Source organism: Gastrolobium bilobum, unplaced genomic scaffold, assembly GCF_033153095.1.
Source record: "Gastrolobium bilobum isolate Gb01-03AN ecotype WA unplaced genomic scaffold, APGP_CSIRO_Gbil_v1 utg59691, whole genome shotgun sequence".
Lineage (NCBI taxonomy): Eukaryota > Viridiplantae > Streptophyta > Magnoliopsida > Fabales > Fabaceae > Gastrolobium > Gastrolobium bilobum.
In genome coordinates, this window is record NW_026897664.1 from 9,686 (window position 1) to 23,858 (window position 14,173).

At 31.9% G+C, this 14,173-nt stretch overlaps 1 protein-coding gene and 1 non-coding gene across 2 annotated transcripts; both read left to right on the forward strand.

Annotated features, from left to right (window-relative positions):
• The first annotated feature begins 2,705 nt into the window (after positions 1 to 2,705).
• On the forward strand, positions 2,706 to 11,550 carry LOC133309124 (uncharacterized). The gene is made up of 23 exons (XM_061509862.1): positions 2,706 to 2,787; positions 3,932 to 4,036; positions 4,143 to 4,180; positions 4,270 to 4,330; positions 4,465 to 4,501; positions 4,613 to 4,695; positions 5,027 to 5,063; positions 5,144 to 5,214; positions 5,352 to 5,388; positions 5,501 to 5,583; positions 5,696 to 5,800; positions 5,964 to 6,014; positions 6,292 to 6,342; positions 6,431 to 6,488; positions 6,970 to 7,438; positions 7,542 to 7,896; positions 8,040 to 8,393; positions 8,508 to 8,574; positions 8,678 to 8,734; positions 8,794 to 9,332; positions 9,561 to 10,280; positions 10,555 to 10,830; positions 11,522 to 11,550. The coding sequence occupies exons 1-23, from the start codon at positions 2,706 to 2,708 to the stop codon at positions 11,548 to 11,550; spliced, it is 3,765 nt and encodes a 1,254-aa protein (XP_061365846.1).
• Positions 11,551 to 12,844: 1,294 nt separating this feature from the next.
• On the forward strand, positions 12,845 to 12,916 carry TRNAP-AGG (transfer RNA proline (anticodon AGG)). The gene has a single exon. It is a non-coding gene; the product is annotated as a tRNA-Pro (tRNA).
• The last annotated feature ends 1,257 nt before the right edge of the window (positions 12,917 to 14,173 follow it).

Genomic DNA, 14,173 nt, shown 5'->3' on the forward strand with positions numbered 1-14,173 from the left:
AATTTTATCTCTTACACTTGCATAAAAGTGTGCGAAGTCCATTTTTTTTCTCTATTCTCTTCACATTATCTCACATAAGTCCCACATGCTTTTATATTTATGTAGAAAATATAATTATCTCCTAGAACATTCATCCCTTAAAAAATATCCTTATATGTCGTGTTGTACAATACATTACCTGGGACACCTACATGCTATTTGATGAATTTGTTTGAGATTTTTTTAAATGGATATTATCTTAAAGTTATAATAAAGTTATTCACATGTATTTTTAATAATTTTTTTACGAAAATACAACTGTTTTGAAACCAAATACGAATCTATTATAATCAGAATGGACGTGACGTCACGCCCAGAATTGGACGTGACCACTCAATAGGGTGTGTCTTTCCCGTTACTCACGTCCCATACTGGACGTGTCTTTCTCCTCCTTGGTCATGCCCGCCCTATGCAGGGCATCTCTCTCTCCTGGGTCGTGCTTGGTTCTGGGCGTCAGTGGTCACGTCAGATTCTGGGCGTGACTGAATGCAACAGACTCATATTTAATTTCAAAACAGCTGTATTTTTGTAAATAATTATTAAAATAGCAATATTTAATTTTTTTGCCTTTTTGCCTAACATATGCTAGGTAGACACCTACGCTGCACAGACACCGACACGGGACACGGGATACGACACGATACGACACTTTAATTTCAAAAAATATTAGATTTCGACACGTTAGGACATATTTTTATATTAAATAATATTTTTAATATATATAATATAGTATATATTGAAAAAGATTTACGTATTTTCAAATTTATATTTATAATTCAATCGTGTGGCATGTATTTTCTTTTTCTTTTCGTAATATAATGTGCAAACTATGTCATTTGCTTTTATATTTTTTTAAATGCTGATCAACGAATTTTTTTTCCTTTTTTTAAATAGATTTGACGCAGAAGCAGATGAGAATACCCCGTAGATTGAGCTACTGTGACTGAAGAGTGGTATTTTGTGTCTTGGAGACAAGATGTTTACAGAAATGTTGAATTCACGTTTTTTTGTTGGAGTTACATCTTGAAATGTTTAAATCGTTTTTTTAACGTGACATTTATTAAATATTCAAACGTTTTGTGATGTTTTGCTGTGTTTAGTTCAGCCAATGATAGTGCTTATGGAATGTATATTGATATATTTGATAAACGCTGTGTTTTTGCAATGCAAACCTAAGCTGTTGATCTATGTCATGTTATGTGATGTGTTGCAGTGTTGAAATCCAAAAATTTCCTTTTTTTTTCAAATAAACACATCTTCTTGACATCTTGACGTTTATTAAATTTTCAAATCATTATTGTTAAAATAAGTAGTTTTAATTCAAATTTTTGTTTCTTATTTTTCAAATTTAAAGTTTGAATTTTTATTAACCTTTGTTCATTGCAATTCAAAAAATGTCTTTTTGATCCAAAAAAAATAACATTTATAACTACTAAAAACAGATTACGATACGATTTCAATCTAACAAAATAAGTAGTTTTAATTCAAATTTTGGTTTCTTATTTTTAAAATTTAAAGTTTGAATTTTTGTTAACCTTTGATCATTGGAATTCAAAAAATGTCTTTTTTTATCAAAAAAAAATAACGTTTATAACTACTAAAAACATATTAGGATACGATTTCAAATTATACAATATTTGATTTTGAAATAAAATGCAGGCCCAACTTAAACTGATGGTTATAAAAAAAAAATATAGCTATTTGTGTGTTTAGGGTTTCGATATTTTACTCAACACACTTCTCAACAGTCACCGTTTTCAACTTCCCACTATCCCCAACATGCGATTTCGTTTGTAGAGTAAATAATGGACAAGAGTTTATGCATTGGAACAATAAGACTCATATTAGCAGAGAATGTTTTTGCCCTGTATATAATTGAATTTCGAGTCTTTGGCTATTGGAGTGCACCTTGATAATAAATAATTGAATCCAGCATTAATTTGAAACTACACAAACTGTTGGGGATTTTTTTAATTACTTACATCAATTATAATAACTAATCCAAATTTTCATCTGTGTTAAGTTTGTGATTATGGACGCATTACAAATATGACTTAGTATGACTGTTTGTTGGCTTAAAAATTGTTTTGGTTGGTTTCCTATTTTAGTTCAAAAAGTCTTTTAATTATATAAGTCGATTGTGTAATCCGCGTTGCAACAGACCAATGAAGGAGTATTGGATTGTGATATAGCATTGCCATAAATGACTCCCATGTGCTTCATTCTTTGTTCATTGACGCTGTGAGTGAAGGGTTTAGAATGCCAAAGGTCATGCATCAAGAAACTTCCCTGTCATCGAGTGAGCATCCCTAAGTGGGGAGTAAATTATTGCCCATTGGTTTTGACACCAAAAAACAAAACTAGTGCCGCCAAGGAATCAGCTTTCCCAATTGTATTAAAATGTTTATGTGTCACAGCAAAAAAAAAGAACCCCATTTAACGTTTCCCGCCAAGATAGGAGTTGTCTTTTCATTTTTTAACCTATAATGTTTTTTCTTTATATGTTAACTCATAAGATTGTCTCTTCATATTCCCACTGCCGACACTCAGCTGAACTGTGGTTTAAGCATCCTCTTCTTGCAACAGTGAGCGAGTTAATCAAGCTTGGGTTGTCCTGTACGTTGTGAAGCATCTCATACGCAGGTATATAACGTTTTAATACCGTCATGTCTAACGACGAAATTGAATTCGAAACTCCTTCGAGGAAAAGAAGGAACCAAGGTCGCATTGAATCGAATCAGTTGACTGGTAACGACGATTTATGTTCTTGCGTTTGACAGTTAATTCTCATTGGAATATCTAATTCATTGAAATCATTGATGTGTAGAAAATATTTTGGGGTCTTCTCCCTCCCCTGTTGGCAGGTAATTTTAATTCGTCATAAATATTACTTACCAATGGATTTTGTATATAAATCTCAACACAATTTAGTTAATTTTGTTATTGTTCCTTTTTAAATATGTGGCATTTCTGAGGTAGGCAACATAAGGAATGACATAAGCTGCAACAAACAACGGCTACATAATATTACAAATGGTTTGTTTCGTTGTTTCTTTCGTCAACAAGTTTTTAAACGTTGTTTCTTAGCGTAATATAACACACGGTTATGATTATGATAAAATCGTATCTAATTCCTCCCTTCCACACATTATTAAATTGTTTCCTTTTAATGGTATGTAGAGAAGCAATCTTCCATAAACTTCAATTAGTTGTGTTCTTATATAATGGACTTTGTAAATTTTTTTTTTGTAGAAAATCTTTCTCCATTATCTGCGTCCACAATTGGCAGGTCAGTTTATTACTTGGGTTAACTCATTTACTGATCATTAGTGATCTTGATTCCTTCTTTTTTTAAACATACAACGTTACTCAGATCACCAGTATGAGTTCAGAGTTTATATATAACAGACAACCTCTCCATGGCATAACTAACAGTACGTAACTCTCTTCCTTCGGTTCAGAGTTTTTATTGTTTTTAAAAAATATATACAAAACAACCTGAATGTCATATTTATTTTTTTGTAAATGAGTTTATTTTATTGTATATCAACAAACAAGTTTTATTATTAATTTAGTACTCCCATGCTTACTGTAATCCCTTCCATCATTAAGCCTCTAATTTTACTTACTATCTTCGATAAAATTGGCATTACTGTGTCGACATCTAATTTATATTATCTATATTTCATGGCATATAGAGTATTTTAAATTTTTTGCTCACCAAATCATACGAAAACAAAAAGCATACGGAAACAAAAAACATACTCCGACGGAAGGTAATGTTTTCTATAAATTACGCATTTCTTATAAATGTATAATTTCATATTTCATATCAAGTCTGTATGAAACTTATAGTTTTTAACGTTTTTTTTTTTTTAATTATATTTTTTAGATAGCAAAAATGCTAGATTAAGGCGGAAAGGTATAATGGTTCAAAAGAAAACTTCTGAGACATGTGTAACATCACAAGATATACCACGTATGCTTCACTTAACAGGTAATTCATGTTCGACTAAGTTAAACTGCAGCCGTGTGTCATAAGAGGATGAACTCTGATTAGTTGTGTTCTTATATGTTTTTAAATCTGTATTTTTTTTATGTAGAAAATCTTTCTCCGTTATCTAGCGTCCACCATTGGCAGGTAACTTTATTGCTTAGGTTAATTCATTTAGATTTGAGTATTAATCATTCATTTTTCCTTTCTGTTTTAAAACTTACAGCCTTACTCAGATCACAAGTGAACGGAATGAGTTTACATGCAGCAGACAACATCTTCATGATATAACTAATGGTACGTAACTCTCTCTCCTGTACAGAATTTTGATTGTTGTTACGTACAAAATAAAAAAATTATATTATGTCAAATTTTATTTTTTTCCGCCATAGTTGTGTTGCCATCTAATGTATTTTATCTATATTGCGTAGAAAATCTAACTTCGTTGACTCCGTCATTCGTTGGCAGGTACATTATGTGTGTTTACTTAGCCTTAAATTTTAGCGCATGTTACTTTTCTTATAAAAGGCAAGCCCAACTTATGAATAATATGTTAATTTTTTTTTTTTAACCAAGCAGTGCATACGAAAATAATAAGCATACTCTGTCGAGTGTTAGATCAACCATTGCTAAAGATGATATTCATTCTCCTCCCACGGAAGGTAATGTTTTCTGTAAATTATGCATTTCTTACAAATGTATAATCTGATATTTCATATGAAGTCTGTATGAAACTTAAAGTGGTTAACGTTTTGTTGTTGTTTTTTTATTACATTTTTTAGATAGAAAAAATGCTAGATTAAGGCGGAAAGGTATAATGGTTCAAAGGAAAACTTCTAAGAAATGCGTAACATAAAACGATATACCACGTATGCTTCACTTAACAGGTAATTCATGTTCGACTAAATTGAACTGCAATAGTGTGTTATAAGAGGATGAACTATCATTAGTTTTGTTCTTATATTTTATGAAATTTGTATTTTTTTTATGTAGAAAATCTTTCTCCGTTATCTGCGTCCACCATTGGCAGGTAATTTTATTGCAAGTCTGCTGATTCATTTAAATTTCATTATTATTCATTCATTTTTTTTTCTGTTTTAAAACTTACAGCCTTACTCATATCACCAGTGAACGAAATGAGTTTACATGCAGCAGACAACATCTTCGTGATATAACTAATGGTATGTAACTCTCTTTCTCCTGTACAGAATTTTTATTGTTGTTACGAAAATAAAAAAAACATATATTATGTCAATTTTGAATTTTTTCTGCGCCATAGTTGTGTTGGCATCTAATTTACTTTATCTATGTTGCGTAGAAAATCTAACTCCGTTGACTCCGTCAACCGTTGGCAGGTACTTGCATATGTGTTTTTTAAGCGTTATATTTTAACGCATGTTACTTTTCTTATAAAAGGCAAGCCCAACTTATGAATAATATGTTAAATTCTTTTTTTTAAACAATCAGTGCATACGGAAACAATAAGCATACTCTGTCGAATGTTAGATCAACCATTGCTAAGGATTATATTCATTCTCTTCCCATGGAAGGTAATGTTTTCTGTAAATTACGCATTTTAGTTAGGGTCATATAAGGTAATATTTCATGTCAACTACAAATGCAAAATTACAATGGTTAAAGTTTTGTTGCTTTTTTTTTTAGTTGGCCAAAATGCTACAATTAGGCGGAAAGGATTAATGTTTCAAAAGAAAGCTTCTAAGCAATGTGTAGCGATAAACGATATACTGAAGATGCTTGACTTAACAGGTAATTCATCCTTGAGTCAAATGAACTATAACCATGTGTTATAAAAAAATTAATACATGTACTCTGTTGATTCCTACTCATAGTACAAATGGAGAGCATTTGCTTGATTCATTATATGAAACTTTCTTTTGTTAATTTTTAAAAAAATTCAATGCTGTTGCAGATTCTGAAATCAATGACAGAAATATGCCAGACATTACCTCTACCAGTGAAGGTGCACAATTGATAAATTTAATATATTGGAAAAATAAAATAGTGTTGAGCTGTCTTTTTTATTATTTACATTTTTTTGTTTCAAATATGCATATAAATAATTCCATTATGCCAAATATGATTTCTATCAGCAACGGTCTTTGTATTACTTTTAAATTTTTTATTATTTTATTTCTTTGTGTTCGATTATTGTACCTATTTTTTCTTTGAGTACATAAAAAAAATGGTATTGAAATGTATTTTTTTTGTTCTCGATCCATTTTTTCTTTGTGTAACAGATATAGAAATCAATAATTCCAATGTGCCTAGCACGACTTCTAACAATGAAGGTCTTTATTTTAATTTCTATTTGATTTTTTTGTTTACAAATGATATTATCCGTCTAACGTTCAGACTGCATTTTTTGTAAAATTTTAGAATATTGGGACGCTGGGGATCCTACTTTTGTCTGTGACCATTGTGGAGCAAACATGTGGTATGAAGAGAGAAATAAGAAGGATCGTAAGCCAAGTACACCACAATTTACTTTATGTTGCGGCAATGGAAAAGTTAAACTTCATTTATTGAAAGCTGCTCCAGATACTTTGCTTCAATTGCATGTTAATTCAAATGCGAGGAGCCGCCATTTTTTGCGAAATATCATAGCGTACAACATGATTTTTTCCTTCACATCCTTTGGAGCAAAAGTGGATGGATCAGTAAATCAATGTTTTGGCCTATACTGTTTTAGAGTTGGGGGCGAGTTCATCATTTAATGGGTAGTCTTCTACCGGCTGATAGTTAGACTCCAAAATTTGCTCAGCTGCATATATATGATACTGACCACGAAGTGGACAACAGACTGGGTTGTCTAAGGCATATTCATTTTCTGACAAAATCTCATTGTTCATTTATGGGTTATATTTTTATGTTTATTTCATATTAGCGAATGATTTATTTTGTAATTATATTTGCAGTTCCACAAGTACTGAAGATAAGCTCGATCCCGAAATTATCCTATCGTTGAAGCAGATGTTGGATAAGCACAATAGTATAGCTCAGTCTTTCCGGTGCGCTAGAGACCGTTATAAAGAATATGACTTTAATGGTGTGAAGTTGAGGCTTATTCGAAAGCGTGGTAGTGATGGAAGAGTTTATAATCTTTCGACAGCATCCGAAGTGGCTGCTTTGATTGTTGGAGATATAGACAGTGCTATATGTGATAGGGATATCATTATTGAGACCCAAGATAGAGTACTGCAGCGCATCGATGTGAAGCATCCATTATATCTTGGCTTGCAGTATCCATTGTTATTTCCTTACGGTGAAGATGGTTATCACGATGATGTCCAGCGTACTGTCATGTCCAGTGGTAGGACTAATGCAAGAGCTGTTATTAGCATGAAGGAATTCTTTTCTTTTCGACTTACAGATGCGATCAGGAGAGTCAGAAATTCTCCTTCGATCAAATAAGCTTTTCCTACAATTCCTGGTTGATGCGTACACTACGATTGAGTTTGAACGACTTAATTTCATTTGATATAACCAGAGTCATCTTAGAGCTGAGTTGTACAAAAATATAAAACATTCATTCGACAGAGGTGAAGATGTAGCCGTAAATACTGGAAAGCGTATCATTATACCTACTTCATTCACAGGCAGACCTAGATATATGGTGGAAAATTGTAAAGATGCTTTTGCAATTTGCCGTTGGGCTGGGTATCCTCATCTTTTTATAACAATTACCTGCAATCCTAAGTGGCCAGAAATCACACGAGTTGTAAGGGCTAGACAGCTTAGCCCTGAAGATAGGCCTGATATTCTATGCAGAGTATTCAAGTTCAAATTAGACGAATTGTTACATGATTTGAGGAAACAAAATGTTCTTGGCAAAGTTATTGCATGTAAGTATATGCTAAACTTATTTAATTTTTATTCATAATTTAAATCAAGTTTTAAGGGAATTTATCATGACATGCAATAAATCTGTCTATAGCATTGTTATTTTCTTATCATTATTTTTGTTGTATTTTGGTCAATGTAACAGATGTTTGTACAATCGAATTCCAAAAGCGCGGACTACCTCATGCTGATATTCTGCTATTCTTCCACCCTTCAAACAAGCCTAAAAGTGCTCTTGATATTGATAAACTGATTTCAGCGAAAATTCCTGATAAGGATTCCAATCCTTTGCTGTTTCAAGCTGTCACAAATTACATGATACATGGTCCATGTGGTCCTGAAAATTACAAATCTCCTTGCATGAAGGACGGACAGTGTTCAAAAATTTTTCCCAAAAACTTATGTTCTCGTTCTTCTATTGATGACGATGGATTCCCTCATTATAAGAGAAGAAATGATGCGAGAGTTGTGAACAAAAATGGTGTTGAACTTGATAATCGTTAAGTTGTGCCGTATAATGCACAACTTCTTTTAAAGTATCAGGCTCATATCAATGTTGAATATACTTGCCAAAGAAGTGCCATTAAATATCTTTTTAAATATATTCACAAAGGGAATGATAGAGTGACAGCTGCCGTACATCATGCAGAAGATGAAATCAAAATGTTTTATAACTGCAGGTACTCAAAATTATCTCTGGTCTGATTTTGCTTCTCCCAAAAATCGACGTGTCTTTTTTCATGATCTTTCAACTTTGTTGTTTTAAATATTTATTTATTATAGGTATGTCTCCGCATGTGAAGCTGCTTGGAGAATTTTTGGATTTGACATTCATTCCAGGTACCCTCTGTTCAGAGATTGTCATTTCACCTGCCCAATGAAAAGAACATTATTTTCAGTGATAATGCTTTAATTTCTGATGTCAAGACAAGGGCGGAGTCTAGACTATCAATCTTTGAGTCTTGGATGGATGCAAATAAAAAATATCTAGAAGGTAGGCATCTAACTTATGCAAAGTACCCGACTGAATTTGTTTACAAAGACCAAACTCATGAATGGAATCCTAGAAAAATGGGATTTTCAATTGGGAGAATAAATCGTTTTTCTGCCAATAATGGAGAAGATTCTTATCTTTGCACGTTGCTTACTTTTCAAAGGGGGTGTACCAGTTATGAAGATCTTAGAACAATCAATGGCGTGCTTTTTCCTACATTTAAGGATGTCTGCTATTCTTTAGGACTTCTAGATGATGACAATGAGTATATTGATGCAATTAAAGAGGCAAGTTCATGGGGTTCTGCTGCTTATCTTAGATCTCTGTTTGCTGTATTGTTATTTTCCAACTCAATGAACAGGCCTGAAAAAGTTTGGGAAGAGTGTTGGAAATTTTTATCCAACGACGTTCTTTATCGGCATAGGAAAAGAATAGGGCGTCAAGGTACGTGTTATGATAATATTTAACGCATTTATATTTTTTAAAAACCGAAATCAGTATATGTTGCTTTACTGTTTATTTCGCTATTTTTTTACCCGAATTCAGCATATGTTACTTTATTATTTATTTCGGTACTGAGAAGGTTGATTCCAGAAAAATTAAAATCTTCCTTTATATCTTTCTCTTTGTTAATTTTAACTTTTTTTTCTTTAAATTTTATGGTTTTTTTAGATGCGCTTCTTACAGAAGAAAGAATAAAAAACATAACACTTGCTGAAATTGATAAGGTGCTGCAGAGCAATGGTAAATGCCTCTCTGATTACCCGTCAATGCCTCGCATCACCAGGGAATCGTTGCTTGATATGCAGAATCGATTAGTGGTTGATGAATTAATGTATGACACATTTTCATTGGGAGAAGAGCATGAAAGACTATTGAATTCCCTCACTGATGAGCATAGAGTTGTTTATGACAAAATCATTTTGGCAGTTACAGCAGGTAAAGTAGGGTTATTCTTTCTATATGGATTTGGTGGTACTGGAAAAAAATTTATTTGGAATACTCTTTCAGCATCTGTTAGATCAAAAGCTGAAATAGTACTTAATGTTGCTTCTAGCGGAATTGCTTCCCTTCTGCTTTCTGGAGGACGAACATCACATTCTAGATTTCGTATTCCTATTCATATCAATGAAGATTCAACGTGTAATATAAAGCCAAATTCTACTATAGCAGAGTTGCTGTCAAAAACGAAGTTAATCATTTGGGATGAAGCACCAATGGTGCATAGATTTTGTTTTGAGGCTTTGGATAAAACACTTAGAGATGTTCTTAGATTTTCTGACACGAGCTACGTTGATATTCCATTTGGTGGAAAAATTGTCGTTCTAGGAGGTGACTTTCGGCAAATATTACCTAGTCATTCCTCATGGCAGCAGACAGGAGATAGTAAATGTAACCATAAATTCTTCTCAACTATAGTCCCATTGTCATTTATTAACTTTGACCAAGAACATGCGTCTTAATTCTGGAAGTACCACTCATGATGTGAAGGAAATAAAAGAATTTTCCGAGTGGCTACTTAAAGTTGGGGATGGTGATCTTGGAGATGATGAAGATGGAGAATCTACGATAACAATTCCAGATGAATTATTGATTACATAATCAGATGATCCCGTTTCAGATATGGTTAATTTTGTTTATCCGAATCTCTTGGATAATATTTTAGATCCAACGTTTTTCAAAGAACGTGCTATCTTAACTCCTAAATTGTCCGATGTTGCTATGCTGAACGAGCACCTGATGTCAATGATTCCTGGTGAAGAAAGGATATTTTTGAGTTCTGATAAAATTATGAAGCAAGATGTGGCTTCCTCCGTTGAAGATGATGAATTCACACCTGAGATCTTAAATACATTATTGTGTTCGGGGATTCCTGATCATAAATTAACCTTGAAGGTTAAAGTTCCAGTAATGCTATTGAGAAATATTGATCAGTTCAGAGGTTTATGCAATGGCACAAGGCTACTCATTACAAAATTGGGAATCATGTTGTTGAGGCAATTGTTCTTACAGGAAGCAATATAGGTGAAACTGTGTTAATCCCTAGAATGACAATGAGCCCATCAAGTCACACATTTTCTATAAATTTCCAAAGAAGACAATTCCCCCTGATTGTTTCATTTACCATGACTATCAATAAGAGCCAAGGACAATCTCTTTCTCATGTTGTAATTTATCTCCCCAAGCCTATCTTCACTCATGGGCAATTATATGTGGCATTGTCTAGAGTAAAGAGCAAGCATGGATTGAAGATATTGATATTTGATGAAAACGGTTGTGTTACAAATAGTACCCTTAATATAGTTTACAAGAAAGTATTTCAAAGATTTATATCGTGAACTTCCTTCTGTCTACTATGAGATAACATCACTGCTTGGTACAGGTAAAGACAAAAAAAAAATGGCAATGGAGTGCTTTTTTACTTATTTTCGTTACCGTTTGGTTTTTTTAACTGCTAATTTTTTCTCATGCAGGAATCGTTTTTCATGCACACATGGTATATTGTTAACGGCTATTTTTGAACAAACAATATTCCATCGTCATCAATATATGGATGTATTGTTATGACACTTTTTATTTGTACTCACATGTTCATGTGTTTTTTTTTCATACTTTCATTTGTACATTATTAGTCATTCATTCCTCAGAGGATGAAGGATAAAAAATGTAGGTTCGGCATCTTGCATGTGTTGCGTTAATTTTTACGAGACAAACAAATCGATTTTTTTCCCTCCATGCAACGCACGGGTAATACACTAGTTCTATTACAATTAGACTCTTGGAATTTAAACTTGACACCTAAAAAAATAGGACTGACATGCTTATTAACAAGTCATATTTCTTCTATTTATATATTTCTAATTTTTTATATAAATTTAATTTAAGCGGTTCAACAATGACTCATTATCCTGGCATCTTGATAAAGTCATTGACCGTTTCAAATTTAATAACATTACTTTATTTAATCTTATAAAATGAATAATAATTAATAACCATTACATTTCAATTATTTCACTTGTGTTTCCATGATAAATACCACATTATTTTTCTAGTGAAATTAATTATTAGGTGTGGTCAGTAGGGGTTAAAATGGACTGGGTTAGGCCGAGCTTTGCCCCGAAAGTTCAAGCCTATGCAAAAAAAATTTAATTTGGCCTAGCCCGAGCTTAGTACGAGTCTAACTCTTAGCCTGGCTTGGCCGTTTATAAAAAAAAAAAAAAAAAAACAAGTGGCCTGACTTGGCCCATTAGCCTGTTAATTTTTAACTTCCAAGCATAATCATGAATCAACTTCATACAATTCTCAAATCTTGTTGCTAAAACAAAAATCACAATTTCAACGTCCAAACAGAACCATGAATCACAACAAAACTCATCACAATCTGCATTTAAGTCACTTTAAAAGCAAAATGCTCAAACTAAATAACATATATTTCATGAGATCCAACAAACAAATCTATACTATGTAAATTAAAATAACTACATAAATCCAACAAACATATCATGATACTTTTAATAGCTAAAAATAAATATTAATTTATTTAATTTAAAATAAATAATATGATACAGACCGGCCTGTAGGTTTATAGGTCCAGTATGTTAAAAAAAGGTCTATTATCTACTTTCTAAATAAGCTTCTTTAAAAGCTCAGATTTGTTCTATTTGACTATATATAATAGGTTAAGTCCGATTTGATATAAGTTAGACCGTAAATTCCTGTAAACAGGTCCAACTCATATTCCCCCCAATAGTGAGGTCTTTCTTAATCTTAATACATGCTTCAATAAAGCTGCAACAAATTTTTTATACAAAAAAAAAAAAAAAAAGCTGCAACAAATATATGTAATCATTATACATAACGACCTGGAAACGTCTAGAAACCTTCTTGTCACGGCAAAAATATTCTGAAATAGTTAATAAATGAAATCTTGTTAATATCAAACTCCTACTACCGAAGGGCATTTGGTCTAGTGGTATGATTCTCGCTTAGGGTGCGAGAGGTCCCGAGTTCAATTCTCGGAATGCCCCAAATTTTTGTTTTAACATTATTTGTTCTGATACTTTTGTCACATAGTGATTATATTTGAATTTTAGTTTATCTCAAAATTTTCTATAACTCTTAAATAAGATTAAAGAGAGGCTACAGGGGGAGAATGGCACACACCCAGATTACATTCTTGATTTTAATTATTTTTCACCTTTTTTTATATTAAGCATTCTCTATACAAAACATAATAGTAACTTAATTAGGTTTCATTTCTTATTACATTGACGTTAAGGATGGGTCTAACTGAGCATTAGAGAATAAGCCTGAGGTCTCCACAAAAAATGATTTATGTAAGATTTTAATATAACATAATTAAATAAAGGGATATATGTCTCTTCAGCTACACAAAAGGGAAATTATTTGCAGTAATCACATAAGATACGGAATCGTATCCTGAAAAACATGTGTCAACTCAAGCTAACTTTTATCCAACAACATAAGATTAATAACGCCCTTAAATAAAATCTAATATACAAGATATTCCCTCACTTCCCAGCTTAACGGGAAATCTTACAACTCACGATCGACTTAAAATCGGAGCATAACTTAAAAAAATCTTTGCTAAAAGGAACATATGTCACTTTGTTTTTGGATCCTTTGTATAGTTTGTCCTTGCTAAAATTGAAATTTAAAAGTAGACTGCTCGAGTCTTAAACTCATCAACAACTAGATACATTAATACCAATTAACTATATATATATATATATATATATATATATATATATATATATATATATATATATATGGATAAGGATCATTTTACACCAGTGTAAGTTACACTCTTAATCTTGTCCATTGATCTCATTTATATTTAAGGGCTCAAATTTTTTAGTAATGTGAGCCATTGGATACAAGTAGATCAATGATCAAGATTGAGTGTAAGACTTCTAACTCTTACATCAGTGTAAGAATAATATATATATATATATATATATATATATATATATATATATATAGGGGCAGGATATTCTTACACCGGTGTAAGAGTTAGAAGTCTTACACTCAATCTTAACCATTGATCCACTTGTATCCAATGGCTCACATTACTAAAAAATTTGAGCCCTTAGATATAAATGAGATCAACGAATAAGATTAAGAGTGTAACTTACACTGGTGTAAATATATATATATATATATATATATATATATATATATATATATATATATATATATATATATATATATATATATATATATATATATATATATATATATATATATATATATATAATGTGAAC

Bases quoted from the DNA above. Each gene is read 5' to 3' on its own strand.
- LOC133309124 (XM_061509862.1), top strand. From the start codon at position 2,706: ATGTCTAACGACGAAATTGAATTCGAAACTCCTTCGAGGAAAAGAAGG. The intron at 4,696-5,026 runs GTAATGTTTTCT...TTTTTTATGTAG, and splicing joins TCATTCTCCTCCCACGGAAG to AAAATCTTTCTCCGTTATCT. The intron at 7,897-8,039 runs GTAAGTATATGC...TCAATGTAACAG, and splicing joins TCTTGGCAAAGTTATTGCAT to ATGTTTGTACAATCGAATTC.